Source organism: Oryx dammah, unplaced genomic scaffold (genome assembly GCF_014754425.2).
Source record: "Oryx dammah isolate SB20612 unplaced genomic scaffold, SCBI_Odam_1.1 HiC_scaffold_28, whole genome shotgun sequence".
Classification (NCBI taxonomy): Eukaryota; Metazoa; Chordata; class Mammalia; order Artiodactyla; family Bovidae; genus Oryx; species Oryx dammah.
Window position 1 is genome coordinate 14286364 of NW_024070212.1, and position 18370 is coordinate 14304733.

General features: G+C 39.5%; 1 protein-coding gene and 2 non-coding genes across 5 annotated transcripts; all 3 read left to right on the forward strand.

The window, feature by feature from the left end:
• Positions 1–1031: 1031 nt before the first annotated feature.
• Positions 1032–18113, forward strand: KHDC4 (KH domain containing 4, pre-mRNA splicing factor). 3 transcript variants are annotated; one of them, XR_005719294.1, is made up of 14 exons: positions 1032–1139; positions 1641–1857; positions 4732–4860; positions 5159–5238; positions 6670–6722; positions 6980–7143; positions 8412–8623; positions 9178–9238; positions 11168–11225; positions 11465–11718; positions 13417–13590; positions 14533–14617; positions 15826–15917; positions 16815–18113. XR_005719294.1 is itself a non-coding variant. In XM_040230309.1 (14 exons), the coding sequence occupies exons 1-14, from the start codon at positions 1102–1104 to the stop codon at positions 17012–17014; spliced, it is 1845 nt and encodes a 614-aa protein (XP_040086243.1). In that variant the 5' UTR covers positions 1032–1101; the 3' UTR covers positions 17015–18113. The 3 variants fall into 3 exon arrangements, 2 of the variants coding, with proteins under 2 accessions (XP_040086243.1, XP_040086244.1); XM_040230309.1 differs by having other exon boundaries at positions 14505–14617; XM_040230310.1 differs by having other exon boundaries at positions 15826–18113.
• Positions 7940–8074, forward strand: LOC120857137. The gene has a single exon (XR_005719607.1).
• LOC120857132 lies at positions 12415–12548 on the forward strand. Its single transcript, XR_005719602.1, has one exon. It is a non-coding gene; the product is annotated as a small nucleolar RNA SNORA42/SNORA80 family (small nucleolar RNA).
• Positions 18114–18370: the final 257 nt, after the last annotated feature.

An 18370-nucleotide genomic window follows, 5' to 3' on the forward strand; every position in this document is an offset into this window, starting at 1 on the left:
GAGATGGGTTCTATTCCTCGGTCGGGAAGATCCCCTGGAGAAGGAAATGACAACCCATTCCAGTATTCTTGCCTGGGAAATCCCATGGGAGCCTGGTGGGTTATAGTCCATGGGGTCACAAAGGGTTGGATACGACTTCGCGACTAAATATCAATCCTACCACAATGTAAACGTATTTGAAAAAATACCATTATACTGCATTTACTCAATCTAGAGACTCCTTGCTGCTCCAAGATACCCTACATGCTGGTAATCTCTGGCTTTCAGAATCAACTCAGCCGGTTACCAAGGGCTTTCCGGATCCCGCCCAGCACTCGGCCAGTTCAACCGTTAAGTAGGCAGATCCAGAACACGGTGTTTCATAACAAACGCTGGATCACTCCTCCAACCCCCACCCGGACGTTTAAATTCTGTTTCTTTCAAATACCTGCGTGTAAGCTCCACCAAGTTGAGTATTCTATCTTCTTCATCTTTGCTTATCACATATTCCTAATTTATGTAATTGCCAGCGTGCCTACCCCGCCACATTACAACCAATAGAAAGGGAGGACCCGCGGCTGGTTTGTCTTTATATGCCTCAGTCTTAAAATGGGGCTAGGCGCACAGAAATGAAAAAAAAAAAAAAAAAATCTTCGAATAACCTTTGAGAGTCGGAATCGTTTCCATTTTCCTAAACATGTAACTGAAACGTGAAGTTCGAAAAAGTCGTGGGAAAGCACTCTTCCAAGCCACAGGCTGGGACTCCACAGTAACGTAAGTGAATTGGGGGTAAAACCTGGTTAATTCCCTGACTCATGCGTATTGTCTTCTAGGCTACCAACTTGCCCACAGCAAAGATGAATTCTCCTTGCCCCAATTCTTCCTGAATATGAGGTTTAGCAGCCATCTTTTTCGAGGGCAAGGCGCAGGCAGGAAGGTCACACCCTAAAGGCTCCCACAACTCCAGAAGCCTTGAAATCAGAGTCCAATAGAAATAGACGTTTACACCGGAACCGCTTTGCCTCACGACCGGAAGAGGCTCTGCGTAAGGGCGTTGGGGGCGGAAGTGACGGGAAGGTGGTAGTGGAGTAGTTGGCGGGTGGTTGATCAGACCCGGTCGCCATGTCCGCGGGGAGCGCGACACATCCTGGAGCCGGCGGGTAAAGCTTCGCGGGAGAGGGCATCTCAGGGAGCGTGGGGAGCAGGAGAGGCAGAGGGATCATGGGAGGCAGCGTATGGGTGGAAGGGCCCTGAGGTGGGAAGTGGACACATTGGAGGGCCGGACTTTTGGGGCGAAGGGTGGTGAGCAGGCCTGGAGTCCCTGGAAAAGGCCGGCGGGGATCAGAAAGAGGAGAAAAGCAGGGACTTCGGGAAGGCCGAACTAAGGGGGAGGCGGAGACGAGCACGTATGGGACAGAGTGGAATCTTAATAGGGATGACGGAGGAGAAAGGAAGTAGATTCTGGAACGAGGTTGGAAGAAGTATTTGGGGAAATGTTGCAGTAGTTCTAAGGAGAGACGGTAATTCCATTTCTGATAGGAGAGTCGAAATTGTAAAGGGAACATGATAGCGGGAAAGTAGCGTGTTAAGGTGTCGTGAGGGGAGAAAAATGTAACTGAAAGCTTTGATGGGGCCTAATGTTTTTTCTTTTACTTCCGTAGGCGCCGCAGCAAATGGGACCAACCAGCTCCAGCCCCCCTTCTGTTTTTGCCACCGGCGACCCCAGGTGGGGAGGTTACTAGCAGTGGGGGAAGCCCGGGGGGCTCCACAGCTGCACCCTCAGGAGCCTTGGATGCTGCTGCTGCTGTGGCGGCCAAGATCAATGCCATGCTCATGGCCAAAGGAAAGCTGAAACCAACTCAGAATGCTGCTGAGAAGGTATTTGAAGTTGAGGCGACTCTGCTAATTGCAATATTAATGGGGGTTATTTTGTAATCTTGTAATCTCCCAATAATTTGGATGAATGAAAGAGAAAACAGGGATACAGTAATTAAAGATAATTATATTTTAAATGTATTTGATGATATCTTGTGATTTGTTTTTAGGAGGCAGTTTGATTGAACTTAGTTCACTTAGTTCAGCTTAAGTTCTATGTATATAACAAGAATACTGGAGTGGGTTGCCATTCCCTTCTCCAGGAGATCTTCCCGACCCAGGGATTGAACCCGGATCTCCCGCATTGTAGGCAGATGCTTTACTGTCTGAGCCACCAGGGAAGTCATAATTATCTAAGGCAGTGGTGTAATATGTTTTTTGATAACATGTTTTCCCTGAAGTCAGAAGAGAAATTCAGATAAATCGCGTGGTTTAAATTGTCGTGTCGAGTTAAAAAGCTGTAGATTCAGATAACTAATGACTGCCTAACTGAAGTGCAGTTAAACATGAACTAAGATGATTAATTGATATGTGAGTTGTTTTGCTGTTTTCATACAAATTAGGAAATTATTTGGTCGTTTTATAAAATCTTTGTTATAATTAGAAGCTTACAACTGAAATGGGTCGGACCTTTGAAGCCTTTATCTTGCTGGAGAATGCAAGAATTTTGCTATAGAATAAGGGGTACAGTTCTGTTTATATTGCTAGAATGCAAGCTTTGCGCTTGGGGAAAAAACAGCCTTGCGACAGGTATGGAGTGGATTATTGTCACCAGTTTATAGATATGGAAAATTAGGTTCATGAATGGAAAGTTAACTTGTCTTAAGTCTGTAAATGGCAGACGCAGATGTCTCACTTCAGTGTCACCTCAGACTCTGGGTATTTAGCTTTTGTTTGGAGTTGGAGAATTCAGTTTGTTCCACGACAGCCCATTCCATTGTAGTTTTCATGTGAAAAACAATTATTTTGGTTTAATTAAAATTGCTTTCCTTGATATGTATGAAGAGTTCTACTTGAAAACGCAACGCATGTGAAGTGATGGATATGTTAATTAGTGTGTTTGTGGTAATTATTTCACACTGTATGTGTATATATTTATATCAAAATGTAAAATTGTACACCTTAAATGTTTACAGTTTTGTCAGTTGTACTTCAATAAAGCTGGGTGGGCTAGGGGGAGAAAGAAAATGCAATTCCTCAGCCTTCCAGTTTGTCAATAGATAATATCTATCAGTAGGCCAGAAGCTGTGTGGATGTTTTAATGCTTGAGTTCTGTGGATTTGGCGAAAACTTTTAGCGAATTGGAAATTTGTTATTCATTGTGTTTTTTGGTTTGAAAAGATAGTGTGAGTCAATTGTTTATTTGTAAAATCTAGAAGAAAATACTAAAAGCACATTGATGGAGATGGATGCTTGAATGTTAAAATTATTAATATTGATGTTACTCATTTGGACTCATTTTTTCTTCTAAAAAAGTAATCTCTAAAATGGTGATTGAACCCAGCAGAAGGCAGCATGGTGCACGAATACTGGATTTAGAATCAGAATACCTATGTATGAAACCTAGAAGCCCCAGTTACTGGTTGTAAATGTTAGTTCCTTGGTTATGTTAGCCACATTTCAAGTGCTCAGTCGACGTGTGTATGGTGACACCCATATCGGACTGGCAAGTGGAAAACAGAAAGTTCTGTTGGACAACACTGATCTGCACCTTTAAAGGCATAAGGATTCAGTGAGACAGGTGTGTGAATGCATTTTGAAAGTCAGTAAAGGAAGAGGGATATTGTTGAGTTAGTTTGCTTCCGCATTTTTAAAATACCTAATGTGCAAATAAATAATCTGTATTTTACCTTCCTCGTGCTCTCCACGGCAACTAAGGGTTGGGGGAGGCTATCTTGAGGTTAAAGTTTTTGAGATAACACTCAAATTCAGCTATCTGGAGTTGCCTGTAGTTTATTTTTTATTATTTTAGGGGGCCATGTCACATAGCTTGTGGGATCTTAATTCCCCAACCTGGGATTAAACCCAGGCCCTCAGCAGTGAAAACTTGGCATCCTAACCACTAGACCACCAGGGAATTCCCTGTAGTTTATTTAAAAATTTTTTAACTTTTATTAACTTTTTAAAATTATAGTTGATTTACTTACAAAGTTATGGTAATTTCTGCTGTACAGCATTTTATCCATTTTACTTTTTATTATAGTTGATTTTACAGTGTCATGGATTTGCCCATAGTTTAAATTGAGAGAAAACAGTCAGGTTTCAGAATCTTACTTGTCTTTTCATTCATTCTCTTTGTTCTTCCTTAAGAGAGTAATGGGATGTGAACTGGATACAATTTAAGGATTTCTGAGGTTTCTGTAGGAGTAGAATTTTTTTGTGTTGTGTAGGTCACATTGTGACCCTAGTGTTGGCACACAGGCAGCTTTTCTATTACACAGATGAGATGTATGAGTAGTTGGACTCAGGTTGTGCATGGACTCGACTCTACCCTATATTTTACTACACCTGTAGCTATCTAATTGAGCAGTAAAGCATCGTAACTTGGCCTTTAATTTTCCTTTTGGAGATTGCAGCTTTTAGTCCATAGTGTTTCTGTAATCATATGGTCATAAAAATGCACACAGGGCCAAGGTTACAAAGATATCTAATGCTGGCCTTCAAGTAAATTGACTGTACTTGGTGTCATTTTATGGAGGTTTTGTTTGCTTTTTATTTTGTTGATGACGAATGACCAAGGAATATTTCCAGGTGTGTTTGCTAGGTGGAGGGGATCAGTAAGGAGTTAGTGGCACTCGGGAAAGTGTAGTTTTAAATTGAACAGCAAAGAGATTGTTTCGTCACATGAACTTTTTAATGTAATTTCTCCTGTTACAGCTTCAGGCCCCTGGCAAAGGCCTAACTAGCAATAAAAGCAAGGATGACCTGGTTGTGGCTGAAGTAGAGATCAACGATGTGCCTCTCACGTGTAGGAACTTGCTGACCCGAGGACAGACTCAAGATGAGGTATGGAGATGTGGGGCCTCTGTGGGGAAGGTGGTGGGTGGATGTAGTGTCAGATTTTTATTAGTGGTTTTGGGTCTGCAAAGTCAGGATTGGGTTTGACTGTGGAAGAACTTCTTTGTGAAGGTAAACAGATAGGGGTGGATTCCTTGAGTTAGTTTGAGTTAAAATTTCAAGATAATAGGAGAGAACTCACTCCTACATATTGATGGAGTGAATGAATGGGGAAAATCTATATCCTGCTGCATGTCATTGACCTCAGTGAATTGCCAAATCATCTAATGCATTGTTTGCTTTTTAGATCAGCCGACTTAGTGGGGCTGCGGTGTCAACTCGAGGGAGGTTCATGACAACTGAGGAGAAGGCCAAAGTAGGACCAGGGTATGTATGCATAGCCTATATTTTGGGGGAGAGTTGGACATAGGACTCACATTAGCTTCATATTTGTCATTTGTAGGGAGTATGTGTACATGTTTGGTTAGTAGCTATACACACACACGTGTGCTCACTCACTCTATAACAGAATTTGAGACATCTCAAAACAGATGTAAGAAGTATTGGCAGCTGTTTCTTTTGCTGTTTGGTTTTTTACCTGACAATTAGTGCTTTTACTGGAGGAAATAAATTAAACTGTGAAAGAAGACAGTGGTTGTTAATATTTACTGTATATCTAAATTTTTTTCTATGGAAATATTTCCCCCAACAAGTGGGTTCCTACTTTGTCATAATCTCCCTTTTAGAAAAATCCTTTTATCGGATTCCTTATTACCACTGTGATGATTATAGGTTGTAAGTTGTCCATAAAAAGGTTTCATCTTAGTTTAGTTTCATTACTTCCATTATCCAGTTTTTGAGGGCAGGTATTCAGGCAGTGCAACATTTTTCATATTGGCTTAAACTAAATATAATTAGGAGGCAAAATTTGCTCTCTACCCCAGGCTAAGACTGTATTTTAATCTTGCATATGTGCTGGTTGCTGTTTTAAACATTTTTTTCTTTAAACAGTTATGTTTTGCCTACAGCTTTTTATTAGTATGGTTGTTGATCGCTTTCTTTATTATTGTCACAATTTAAGTGAGTTTATGGTTTTGTTTTGTTAGAAACATGTTTGTTTTTGGCTGTATTGGGTCTTCGTTGGACTTTAATCTAGTTGCAGCAAGCAGGAGCTACTCTTTGTTGTGGTGCATGGGCTTCTCATTGTGGTGGCTTCTCACGTCGCAGAACATGGGCTCTGCCTGCATGGGCTTCAGTAGTTGCTGCCCCCCAGCTTCGTCACTCTGCAGTGTGTGGAATCTTCCCAGACCAGGGATGTCCTCTGTACTGGCAGGCATATTCTTAACCACTGAACCACCAAGGAAGCCCCATGTTATGTTGAGTGTCTTCACGAGTCTTCTCAGTTGGGTGTGAACCTTTAAAGAAATATGCATGTATATATATATGCCACCACTCTTGGCACATTAGGTTGGATAGCCAAGAGCCCATTTGTCCATAGCTTACTAGACAGCCAGCAGAAAGAAATGCTATTCTCAAACACTGGGTTATCCAGAAGACTAGAGATTAATGTTCATGAGCCTATAAAAGCATATTTGATCCCTGTGTGGCCCCATTTACTTTAAGCAGCCAGCAAGTATTCATTCGCCAGCTATAAAACTGTGTTCTTAGAAATTTAAGTAGCAACAGCCATTTTCATGTATATGGTCTCCTTTACTTATTTAGAAACATTTGAGTGATAACAGATTAGGTTTGGTGACCCATTTGACCTCTTTGGTTGTGACCAGCTCGCTATCATCATTTTAATATTTCTCTTTATAGGGATCGTCCATTGTATCTTCATGTTCAGGGCCAGACACGGGAATTAGTGGACAGTAAGTAATTGTTTTGACTCGCATACTGCTTTTTGTGAAGAGCAAAGTCTTATATGTAATAAGTTGGCAAACTGTTTGTTCCTGTTGGCTGTTTTAACTCTTCTTTATGATAAGGAACTACTCATGAATATATTTGGGTAATGTATAAAATGGATTGAAAGCGCAAGTAACTGAGGATTGGCCTGTGTTGATCGTTGTTGTTTGTCTGCTCGCTCACTTCTTTAGTGCAGTACCTTACTGTCTGTGTTTCTCCCTAGGAGCTGTAAACCGAATCAAAGAAATTATTACCAACGGAGTAGTCAAAGCTGCCACAGGGACAAGTCCAACCTTTAATGGTGCAACAGTCACTGTCTATCACCAGCCAGCACCCATTGCACAGCTGTCTCCAGCTGTCAGCCAGAAGCCTCCCTTCCAGTCAGGGGTATGTTTTATGGAGAGGTCATTAACAGTGTTATCATTGCTGTAAAAATGATATATGCCAAATACTATAGGGAGTATGAAGAAAAAATAAAACCCTGAAGTTCGAACCTAAAAGTTACCCCCTTGATAATCCTATTAATGGACCATCTAGGTTACCAAGAGGTAGTGAACATCTGAACACACATCTCTTTATACTGATACATTCTAGATGTCAACTTAAAAAAAAAAAAATGCATAACATGAGAGTTGAGAGTTAAGTTTTATTTGGGCCAGTATGAAAACTGTAGCCCGGGAGATAGTGCCTCAAATAATTCTCAGAGACTGTTCCAGAGAGATAGAGGGGAAGGGCAGTATATATGTGATTTTGGTAGGTGAGAGTACATGTAATTGAGCATGTTTATTTTTTAGAAAGTTCTTCTGGTCTGATAAAGCTTCTGCTAGTCACGAGAAATAGTCATCACCATGAAGGATTTTAGTGCTTTTCTAGGTACAAGGAGATGTAAAAATTAGACTCGTAGAATCAGCTCTTGAGAATAGCTAGCTATTTGAAAACCTGTCCTACCAGTTTTCTGGGAGTGTAAGAGTACCTCATTTCTATTTTCCACCCTGAACACCTTTCAGAAGGTATTGAAATTCAGCAGTGGCAGCAGCACATGATTTAATCCTTGCAGAGGGAGATGGCAAGCATACATGGCAAGTGCCAGTTTGTGGTTCACATAGAAAAGGGACTGATAGATCAAAGAGTACACATATTGTTCATTTTGAAGTCAGTGGTTTGGTTTAAATTAGTAAACTTAACTGGAGGACTAAGAAGGCTGAGTCTGATGAAGCAAGACTCTGCTGATACAATCCTCCTAGAAAATAAGGGTTGGAGAGAGCAGCCCTCCGTGTGTTATAGAATATCACAGGGTTGACTGTACTACCCGACATTCTACTCCAGCTTTACAGGAGACTGTCTTTGCTATTTCTTATACAGTAAGTGGATTTACTTACTCAGTATTGAATCTTGGGTTTTCACTTCTTAAATAGATTTCACTGAACAGAGTAAGATGTTAATGTTGTAGGTATGTACATGGAATATGTAGTTTGTGTTCAAGCAACTTGATAAGGTTTATTTTTTAGGTTCATGGTAGGAATTACAGGGGGGGGTCTTTATTCTGGAAGTGATTGAAAGTATCTGGAGGATTAAAATATTTTGCCTAATAATTTTCATTTTTAGGATTTATTTATGTATTCTGTTTTAATTAGAGATATTCTGTTCTTCTGCAGATGCATTATGTTCAAGATAAATTATTCGTGGGTCTTGAACATGCTGTGCCCACTTTTAATGTCAAGGAGAAAGTGGAAGGTCCAGGCTGCACCTATTTGCAGCACATTCAGATTGAAACAGGTGCCAAAGTCTTCCTACGAGGGAAAGGCTCAGGCTGCATTGAGCCAGCATCTGGCCGAGAAGCTTTTGAACCTATGTACATTTACATCAGGTATGGATAGATAGAGCTAAGGACATTTGGATACTTGTCAGCTGATCAGTACAGGCAGAAATGACCCAAGAGGAGCAAGAGAATATGAGCTTAATAAGTAGTAGCATTAGGAACTTCAGTAAATAATAGCAGTAATTGCTTTGTAATTAGTTAATAAAAACTGAAGTAGAGGTGTGATTGGATTTTTTTAGTATTTACATCTTTGGGTTTTATAAGAGTCTGTGATCATAAAATGAGCTGTAGTAAGCCTGAAATAACTTTCATTTAAACCTACGACAATACATTTAAAAATAATTTTAGTGATCTTTAAATAGGTTTTGTTTATATCAAGAAATACCGTTACTCAAAGAAGGAGACCATAACATTTGTGGTAATGATATTAGTTATATCTTGAAGGGCTTAAGGACTATTTTTGTGTTTCTGTTTTGTGATATTCAGAAACTTAGATTTGTGCTACATTGACTATGCTGCATTTAGAAAACAGCATACAAAGCAGAATTCTGTATCTTTTCTTTTTCTTCCTTTCAAATTTATTGGTTCTTATGTCTTTACAGTCATCCCAAACCAGAAGGCCTAGCTGCTGCCAAGAAGCTCTGTGAGAATCTCTTGCAAACAGTAAGTTATATTTATCTGTCTGAAACTCATTTAGAAGATCTACTGCCGTCTTGGACTGTGTCTTAGCTATTTTTCTACCTGTATGAGTTTCCTAGGCCTCCCATATCAAATTCCCACAAACCAGATGACTTAAAACAACAGACCTTTATTCTCTCATAGTTCAGGAAGCCAGAAGTCCAAAATCAAGGTGTGGGCAAGCTAGGTTCCCTCTGAAGGCTCCAAGGGAGAATCCATTCCTTTCCTCTCAACTAGCTTGTTAATAATTAACCTGCAGTCCTTGGCATTCTTTGCCTTGTGTCAGCTTAACTCTGCCTCCATCTTCACCTGGCCTTTCCTGTGTCTCTCTTACCTCCTCTCATAAGAAGGAGGAGATTTGATTTTACAGTCCACTCTAATCCAGCATGACTGCAACTTAATGATCTCCGTCTGTAAAGACCTTCTTGTTGCCAAACGAGGTCATATTCCAGTGTTCTTGGCAGACATAAATTTGGTAGGGGGTTGGAACAACACTTCACACTACTGCACTATTCCAGCAACTGATACTCTCTGTACGGAAGTCAGACTCCCCTAGCCAGGGTCACTGTTGACTTGCATTTCTTCTTCAGGAGCTATTTCAGTATGACATTTCCACTGTATAGTATCATACAGTCTCAGTGTTGTCAGTTACTTAAATACCACTATTAATCCTGGTCAGGTGGTTTATGATCTGAATTCCAAATTTAATATTAGCTTTAGATGAGGTGGGTTGAGTTATCACAGTTGGAAGCCAGTCATCCTTCGCGGTATCCTTTGGGCCTCTTTGACTGTCCATTCTGTTTATTCTATAATCAAATAACCAGAAGTTAAAATAAACCATAGGTTTTTTATAGCACCTAAAGGAAATCAGGTTCGAGGGGTTGAATATGTTCTGTCTTGCGTTATTTGGTAATTTAAGGAATTTGGTCAGGCATCTCAGGATGAAGCTGTTATTTCCTTTGCTTTTGCAAGGTAACCTGATTTACCAACCCTTGTCTCATATAACTTCCTTGACCAGTTCCTCATCTTTTTCTTTGTTGTACTTACTAAGTAGCAACAAAGTTGGACTTAATAAGATCCTTATAATGAAGAATTGGATGGAAGAGGTAATAAACCTTCATTAAACCATGAGCTCCTTGAGAGCAAATTACCCAGTAAATAAAAGAATGAATGGTTTCTCTACAGTTAAACAGAAAACTTAGAAATATCTTGACTGATTAATTTCTGTGGCTCTGTGGATGATTTTCTACCCTAGAATTGGGCCAAGTGGGGGGTGGTTAGGATGCTCCACTCAAATTGCTCCCCTAATGTGGGAGACCCCGGGTCGATCCCTAGGTTGGGGAAGATCCCCTGGAGAAGGGAAAGGCTACCCACTCCAGTGTCCTGGCCTGGAGAATTCCTGTAGTCCATGGGGTCACAAAGAGTCAGACATGACTGAGCGACTTTCACTTCACTTCGGGTGCTCCTGATGTCCATGTCTCTTGTTCCCAAAACCTGGGTTAGTAATTTAGTGGTGTGCCTTATTAAAATTAAGAGTGTGTGTGCGCTCAGTTGTGTTATGACCCTTGGTGATCCCATGGACTGCAGCCCTCCAGACTCCTCTGCCCGTGGGATTCTCCTAGCAAGAATACTGGAGTAGGTTGCCATTCCTCCTGCAGGGAATCTCTGACCCAGGGAATCTAACCCGTGTCTTCTGCATTGGCAGGCGAATTCTTTACCACTGAACTCCCTGGGAGGAGTTTTCTAAATTTTCTAATTTAAAATTTAGATTAAACAAGTCTAATAAATTTGACTGAAACATCGATGGAAATGTTTTAGCTTCTAATTTGCTTTGATCCTAGAATTACATATCTTTATATATACTAAGTGAATTGAGACTGTTTCATATTGATTTGTTTTCCCTTCACTTTTCAGGTTCATGCTGAATACTCTAGATTTGTGAATCAGATTAATACTGCTGTACCTTTACCAGGTGTGTATGTCTTGAAGTGTTAAAACGAAATATTTTGGTAGTGATATTAATGAATAAAGTAAGATACTTGAAGTTAAAGTAACTGTGCCAGGGCACTAATAATATTTACTTTAACTTAGGGTAATTTGGAAAGCCATTTGTGCCTCAGTAGTTTTCTTCCCTAGAGATTAAGTTTAATATTCAGCTAAAATGTCTCATTCTGCTGCAGCTGATTAAACACTTTTTTTCTTCCCCCTCAGGCTATACACAACCCTCTGCTATAAGTAGTGTCCCTCCTCAGCCACCATATTATCCATCCAATGGCTATCAGTCTGGTTACCCTGTTGTTCCCCCTCCTCAGCAGCCAGTTCAACCTCCTTACGGAGTACCAAGTATAGTGCCACCAGCTGTTTCTTTGGCACCTGGAGTCTTGCCAGCATTACCCACTGGAGTTCCACCTGTGCCAACACAATACCCGATAACACAAGTGCAGCCTCCAGCTAGCACTGGACAGGTAGGTTGCCAGGATATGAAATACGAGACCACTGAATTAGGAAAAATTGGGGCAGGGAGGGGGTGGAAAGGTGCTGGTATTATTCAGAAGCAACTGGAATTCGAGGTGTTTCTTCCTGTGTTCCCACCATCGAACTACCTGAATACTTTGGAATAGTGTGTACATGTGTATATTTATCCTAAAGTTTACAGTTTTATAACTTTTGCCACCAAATACTACTTTAGAGCACAAGTTGTCGAGCTTTTCACGAAGGGCTGGAAGATAAATATTTTAGGCTTTGTGGGCCATACAGTTTCTGCCATAACTACTGCACTCTTGCTGTAGCGGAAAAGCCATCGCTGCACTAGGAAATGGATGAGCATGACTGTGTTCTGATAACTTGATTTACAAAAACAGATAGCAGGCAAGAATCATAGTTTACCTGTCCTGGGCTTTGCAGTGTTAAAGTTCCCACGGATTAGGGCTGGCACACCACACTCGTCTAAATGATAGGAACTGATTTGCTAATCTTAGAAGAAATATATCATATACAGGTGTTCTAGGCCAAGAGGTATGTGAGCTTCCTAAATGAAAGGATTATAAATGCTGGTATATATTTCTCAAGCTAGGAAAGTAGAATTTTAGGAAAAGAATAAGTAGCCAGCTCGTTTAGATTATGTACCCTTCTTCTTAGAGGCAGGGGAAAGACTAATGAAAGCATGGTAATGGATTTATGGCAGGTCCTCCTCTGTGGGCCTCTCATAGTGTACCCATGCCAGAGAAAACAGCCTCGAACCATTGCCCAGTCTCTTTACCTGTGGGCTGTGAGCACTGAAAGCGGTTGTACAGTGTGAAACCAAAAATGGGCTTATGAACTCAATTGTTTGTGGTCCCCTAGTCATAATTATTTTACCTTATATTTAGACAGAGCTATAGTTCTGCAGCTTTGAGCCACATTCTCTTGTAATTGGGAAGCAATATAGCAGAATGGTTAAGAGTATGGGTTTAGAGATAGACTGGCAGGGTCCATGATGCTTCCCCATTTTTGAGGTGTGTGATCTTGGCAGAGAACTTAATCTATCCAGGCTCTAGTTTTCTTTATATATCAAATGGCATAATCATTATAATCCAGAGTTGCAAAGATTAAGTAAGCAGTCAGTAAATATTAGCTGTTATTAATGAAAGTTTTCCTTTTAGAAGTGCTTGTTTTCTCTAATATATCTATCTTTTCCTCTTCGGAACAACCTCTTAAAACTATTATACTTGTTCTTGACATAGTTTATCCATGGAAATGATAGATGAAGTTGTATTTGCCACACAAGCCTTAGCATCATTTATGATCCAGAAAGAGCTAATTACGTTGATTAAAGGGCTTTAAATAAGAGAATGTTCTTGCTTGAGAACTTCCGAACTAAGTAAGTGACTGGAGTGTCTATTGTTTGTTCATGATCATGTTTGCTCCTGATGGCAAAAATGTGCAGCAGGTTTTTCCTGAGAGTTCAAAACATTGTAGAGTTTTTCAATTTCATGTTAGCTGCCATGAAGGTAGGAAGACTAGGTGATACTGTTACCAAATTATACTTGAAGGAAACTTAGGACCAGAAGATGAAGGATGTACATGCATCATGTTGATCACTAAAGTATGTTGTAAACATCCTTTCGTTATTTGTTAGTTGGGCTTTCTCACACTTTTTCCTCCTTGGTTTGTTTTGGTCCCAGAGTCCGATGAGTGGGCCTTTTATTCCTGCTGCTCCTGTCAAAACTGCCTTGCCTGCCGGCCCCCAGCCCCCACCCCAGCCCCAGCCCCCACTCCCAAGTCAACCCCAGGCACAGAAGAGGCGCTTCACAGAGGAGCTACCAGATGAACGAGAATCTGGACTTCTTGGATACCAGGTTAAATAAAATATCCTATCTTACTTATCTCAGCTTATCTTACTGTATTCTCCCTTTAAAGAAAGATAAGTTCACATCTGTGTCAACTGTCCTCCCAATACTAGGATTTCTGCATTCTGGAATCCATTTAAGTAAGATACTTATCCGTAGGGATTAAGTTAAACCAAGAGTGATTCCCTTTGGGTGGGTTTTGTTTTTGGGTCAGGGAGATAAGAGAATACAGAGCTCTCCACCTAGAGAGAAGTCTCCTATGACTAGCATCTGGAAGTTCTGTAAAATTCTGCACTTCCTCTTTATACAGCAGACTCTTGAAAGCCTCTTACAGCTTGTAGTGAAATGAGTAGGGAAGAACTATTACTCTACCAATATATGGTTTGTATTTAAAACCTTGGCACTGTTCTTTTTCTCCTTGCTAAACAAGAGGATGGTGTCATTCTCTAATTCCTACACCCCTGAAAAAACGATAGCCAGAAATGCAGTGATTCTGTGCATGGATGTGATTATAAACTCATTCACTGATGAGTCTTTTTAGATTATTAAAATACATAATTTTGGTACAGTCTTGTTTTATCCGGAGAAGTACTTTGCCAGAATCCTCTGAAGCATTCCTTGAACCAGACATTCTTTGGAGCATTTTTGTAGTTTATAACTAGATTTATACAAACCAGTTAAGTCATAGATAATTGAAAACATAAAGACATAGCATAATGAAGCACAAAATCTCTGGCCAAGTCCTACAGAGAAAAGTGATAGTCTGTGCTTTGAGTATAGTTAACTCCAAATCCCAGAGAGCTATGTAGTACAGCTTACTGCAGTTTATCAGAAAGATGAGGCACTTGACAGTTACATTAAGGAGCTAAAGTCAATACGGCAGTTGTAGATTTGCTAATGCCACTGTATTTTTCTGCTCATAGCATGGACCCATTCATATGACTAATTTAGGTACAGGCTTCTCCAGTCAGAATGAGATTGAAGGTGCAGGATCGAAGCCGGCAAGTTCCTCAGGCAAAGAGCGAGAGAGGGACAGGTAAGTTAGTTGGAACATAATTATATGGATACGTTCAGATGTCATTTTTTTATTTTTTGCAACATTAATGTGAATAATGATCGTTGCTATGAGCACCCATGTTAAACTGAGATGAAATCATTTGGATCAGATAATCTCCTGTTCATTGTAATGGATGCAGTAATGGAAAATACGATGCTGTCCTTTACACAGTCTTAGAATCACTTACACTCGGCCTTAAATAGTTCAGTACTTGATTATTCAGGTATCTGCCTTTATTTTTTTTGTCTGTGTCTTAGCCATTTTCCTAAGGATAGACAGTAAAAGAAGTATTACACAATCAAACCATTTTTGCTACTTAGAATCATAGAATATCATGGGTGGAGGTACTTGAATGAGAGTCCAGCCTGCCACCCAGTGCTTGAATTCTCTCCTATATTATGTTAGCCTTCACAAGATGGAGCTGGTTTTTATCACAACAGTTTATTCTTTCATATTCATTCACTCTGTTTTTTTCCATAAAGATATCATACTTTCCTTTTTTCTCATACTTTAATTCTTGATGCATCATTTTATAAACTGCCTAGAAATATGTACTGTGATTGGCAAATCCCATTAGTGGATATACCATGTTTTACAGTAGTTGAAAGTATACAAAGGCATATTCAAACGAATAGCTGGGACAACTACTTGCAGGTCATGACAGATACAGTTTGCATTGGAAAGACCTCTTTTTTTTTCTTTTATTTTGAAGTATAGTTTATTTACAATGTTGCATTAGTTTTAAGTGTACAACAAAGTGATTTACTTGCTGTACATACATATCTATTTTTTTTTTTTCAGGTTCTTTTCCCTTTGAGATTATTCCGTAATGTTAAATATAGTTCCCTATTACAACTTTAATTTGTTTATTTACTCATTCTATTATATCCTTATAATCTTACAACTTTTGTTTTTGGCCACACTGCATGGCATGTGAGATCTTAGTTCCCTGACCAGGGGTTGAACCCAGGGCACTGGTAGTGAAAGTGTTGGGTCCTAGCCACTGGACTGCCAGGAAATTTCCTAATCTTACAACTTGATAATTGCTTGAAGAATATGGTGTCAGGTAGAAAGGGTTGAAATTAATGGTTAAAATGAACTTTTATTTGCAGATTGTATTGTTATTCAACTTCTTATCTACTGGAAAAGTTGAATGTGTCTGAAAAATTATTTTTAACTTTTAACAGGCAGTTGATGCCTCCACCAGCCTTTCCAGTGACTGGAATAAAAACAGAGTCTGACGAAAGGAATGGGTCTGGGACTTTAACAGGGAGTCATGGTGAGTAAGGTGTAGCTGGGGGAGCAAGGAAATGGCTAAGACTGGTCTTAAGCTATTAGCTTTCTAATCTGATATTCATTCAGGTTGACTTATTCAGGTGTTTAATCCAACCTCTATAATCTGTTGGCTAATGAGAATACTTTTTTTTGTTTGTTTGTTTATAAGGACATCATATAGTTACACAGCCTTTTATTTTCAACCGACGTGTGTCTAGAAAAGAGTCAGTCGACTTACATTTTATACATAGCATCAGTGACATTTAGGAAAAAGTAATGATTGGTAGGTCATTTCAAAATTTTGTTGCCTTTGTTGTTTGAATACCTGGAGGTAACCTGATGCAGACTTAAAAAGACTTTTGTGTTGGGAGCTGAGCTACCTCTCACCTTATATCTCTTATTTATTGGTTGGGAATGGTCAACCAGTGTCTTTTTTAAAATGTTGCTTCTTAGTATCTCAGAACTCTAAATTTGGAGAGGTCCATAAATGGGATTATTTTTTTTCTTTGCCTATAGTCATAAAAATGAACAGAAGAAAGTACATGTTTTTCTTTTCTTCTTTTCTTTTAACTTTTTAAAGGTGAAATATCAGACTCCAGAGACTTACTTGCTAACTTTCCTTTTTTTTTTTTTTTTTTCTTTTTTTTTTTTGTGTGTGTGTGTTTCTTTTTTCTTTCTCTGTTTTCTTACATGGTTCTGGTGGATTCCCATTTGCTGATGCTGGTGCTGTTTTTCGTGTGATCTTCAACGTTTTTGGGTGACCATTGACCCTGTGACCTCAAAATGGTGTCCAACTAACCACAATTAACATCTTTTTTTTTTTTTAATTAACGAATTTATGGTATTATCTTTTTTTTTTCTTCTTGGTGGGGAATGGGGTTGGGGTTATTTTCTCTTCTAGATTATCCAGTCAAGAAAATGAAGACTACAGAGAAGGGGTTTGGCTTGGTGGCTTATGCTGCAGATTCATCTGACGAAGAGGAGGAACACGGAGGTCATAAAAATGCAAGTAGTTTTCCACAGGGCTGGAGTTTGGGATATCAATATCCTTCATCACAACCACGAGCTAAACAACAGATGCCATTCTGGATGGCTCCATAGGCAACAGTGGAGCAGAGATTTGAGCCTTGGTGACTCTCTAGCAATAATGCATGCATTTGATTTAATAAGATGACTCTGGGGCCTGTACGGGGAACCATCTTGGACTTTTACAGAAGTCAGTGATGGGGAAAAAGAAAAAAAAGTCAGTGATGAGTGTTCCCTTTCTTAAAGGGTTTCCATTCTTTTTTTTTTTTTTTTTTTTAAAATACCCTTATTTCTGCAGTGGCATAGCATCTGTTAAAATTTACTTAGAATCACAAATTTGTCTCAAGCTTTTTAACAGTTGGTGAAATGTGCTTGTTCAACAGGGTCATTCCAATATACCCTTGACCTGGTCCAGCCTTTTCCAAATGAATAGCCCTTATTCTGACATAAAGCAAGTTTTATTTGTATTTTACTACTGTGGTCAATCAATTTTGATAATAACTGGTTCCAAACAAAGCCTTACTATTTATTAGTGGGGAAATGATTTTAAGACCATCCTTTCCTTTCAGTATTTAAATCTAAAAAGTCCTCATCCCTATTTCATTTTTTGGATTCTTTGTTTTGGAAAATGCAAATGCATTACTAATGCAAAACTGTTGGATATAGCTGGGATATTGGAGGTTTTTTTCCATTGGGATGAGTCAAAGCTGGTACCTTTCAGGCACTCTTGTCTCAGATAACCATTGCTGTTTTTACTGCCCGTCTAAGCTCCTTGTCTTCAACTGGGTCTGAGAAAATTACTTGATCAAAAGCTGGTCAGAACTCATCACAGAAATGACATCCAGTGGTCTATCTCTCTGAGAACTGGTTGCAGCTGAAAATAGAGAGATTTGACTGCTTGGAATAAATGGTGGACTTAGTGACTGAAATTGCAACTTGTCTTTTTTCTTGGCATTACAGGTTTTGCCAAAAGAACTTTTTTGTATCAAATATTGATGTGTGAAAGTGAAGGAGCTAGTCTGCTGAACCAGGAGTAGTTTGAGATACTGAACTGTCGTTTTTGCACATTTGAATACTTTGCAGACTGGCTTTGTATAAACGTATCCTCTGGTTTCCGATATGTTGTAAATATTTAGATCATAATTTCATTATAAATAAATGTATAAATATTCTGCTTGTGGTTTCTTTGTTCTTTATTCCACAACCCATCCATATATGAAAATTCATAACCTTTTTTACTTGCGTGTTTTAGCCGCTCAGTGGTGTCTGACTCTTTGCAACCCTGTGGGCTGTAGCCTGCCAGGTTCCTATATCCATGGAATTCTCCAGGCAAGAATACTAGAGTGGGTAGCCATTCCCTTCTCCAGGGGATCTTGACCCAGGGATCAAACCTGGGTCTCCCTCATTGCAGGCATATTCTTTACCCTCTGA